At 32.8% G+C, this 1,661-nt stretch overlaps 1 protein-coding gene across 1 annotated transcript in view; it reads right to left on the bottom strand.

Moving 5' to 3' along the window:
* TBC1D31 (TBC1 domain family member 31) overlaps positions 1 to 1,661 on the bottom strand; it is a 55,250-nt gene that overhangs the window by 20,792 nt on the left and 32,797 nt on the right. Inside the window, exons 13-14 of the mRNA XM_011360825.2 lie at positions 790 to 923; positions 290 to 469 (exon numbers count right to left, since the gene is read on the bottom strand). Coding sequence (XP_011359127.1) covers positions 290 to 469; positions 790 to 923 — 314 coding nt within the window. The remainder of the gene's footprint in view (positions 1 to 289; positions 470 to 789; positions 924 to 1,661) is intronic.

Raw genomic sequence — 1,661 nt, 5'->3', positions numbered from 1 at the left:
GGAATAAACAACTACCAACTGTTAAACATTCTTTATATAGACAAAAAGCACAAAACTCCAATATTATGATTCTTTTCTGAAGCTATGATTTTAAGATTAACAGTCTGTTGTAACTGTCTATTACACTGTCTACCGAGGAAGGCGCAAATGTGGTACCACTTGTTCGCCACTATCTTCCTATGTCCTAGCACCTGTACCTCATGTACGATAGGTACTCACCAAGTAAATGAACCTTTCAATTGAACTAAATGACATTTGAGAACCATTACCTAAGAACAAGGCAGCTTACCTCAAAATCATCTTTAAAGTTACAGTTGAGCAGAGGAGCCCGAGAACATACGTTGTAGGCTACAACGGTCATCAGGAGGAACGAAGGACGGTTGGAAAAGACATTGTCGAATAATTTTAGCCACTCCTCCCTTGTCAGCACTTCTGAGAACACAGTTTCAAGAAGAGGCCACGCATACAGCTGAAATAAATAAGAAAAAAGTTATTAGTTTTCTAGGGAAACATTGTAACAGCCGTCACTAATACTGTCTTGTGTTTGGTTTAGCTATTAAAACCATTATATTAAAAACGTAATTATGAAAAGAACTACCTTAATTTGGACCCTTCTTTATAGACTTTCAGGAAAGCGGTTTAATGAGGAAAAAGAATGAAATATTGTTAAAAACACAATCGCAGTATTTTTTTATTAGAGTCTTTCAAGAAAATCTTGTTTGTTTCTATCAGAACCGATGTTAGCTTCCAAAATAAGTCATGCTATTCTAAAAACCTGATACTTCTTACCTGGGAAGTTATATCATGATCTATGAAGTGTTGTAGCAGTTCCTTGTCGTGAAATGCCAAAACATTTTCTAGCATACTAAGAATATTGATAGGAGGATTAGGAAAGTATTCAAACCAGTGTTGACACCAATTGACTACAAAGAAAAAAATGGAAAATTTACCTTTACCTTTCTGTATTATCAAAGGACTTTGCAATTCTTAAATGCATCCACAATTCATGTCCTGCATTGTGCCCATTAATCAAGAAAAAACATGATAACTCTTTAAATGCTAGATAACCCTTTAAAATTCCATCATGTTCATACAGTATCTTAGGTTAATAGGAACTTGCCAATTTCTTCAGAGCAGTCAACAAGAAACAAACAAACAATTAAACAAACCTTCCTGAAGCATTCCTGATTCCGGAAACAGGGCATTTTGTTGTTGTTGTTGTTTTCCTTTTAAAACTCTTAGTGTTATGGGGAGGGCAAACTAGTACAACCCTTTTGGAGAATCAATTAGATTATTCATATTTTATGACCTAATAATACCAATTCTGGAAATCGATGCAAAAGAAATCATAATAAATATTTGCATGAGAAGATAGTTATAATATTGTTACTTTTAATAGGTAAAAATTAAAGACAACCTAAATGCCCAACAGATTACACTACTGCATGCACATTATGGAATATTACAGTCAATAAAATGTTTACAAAGTTTATAAAAATAAAGGAAATGTATATAGCATATTAAATAATAGTATGATTACAAAAATAAAAAACAGCTTAAAAGTGTGAAAAAATTAGGGAAAAACTCAGAAGTCTGGCAGTTGGTGACTAACTTATAGTATACATATAAGATGAAATATTACATTATGCAGGCAATAAATT

The sequence above is a fragment of the Pteropus vampyrus genome, unplaced genomic scaffold, assembly GCF_000151845.1.
Source record: "Pteropus vampyrus isolate Shadow unplaced genomic scaffold, Pvam_2.0 Scaffold59, whole genome shotgun sequence".
Lineage (NCBI taxonomy): Eukaryota > Metazoa > Chordata > Mammalia > Chiroptera > Pteropodidae > Pteropus > Pteropus vampyrus.
The sequence above is the reverse complement of the archived record's forward strand: the minus strand, read 5'-3'. Positions and strand labels throughout refer to the sequence as shown.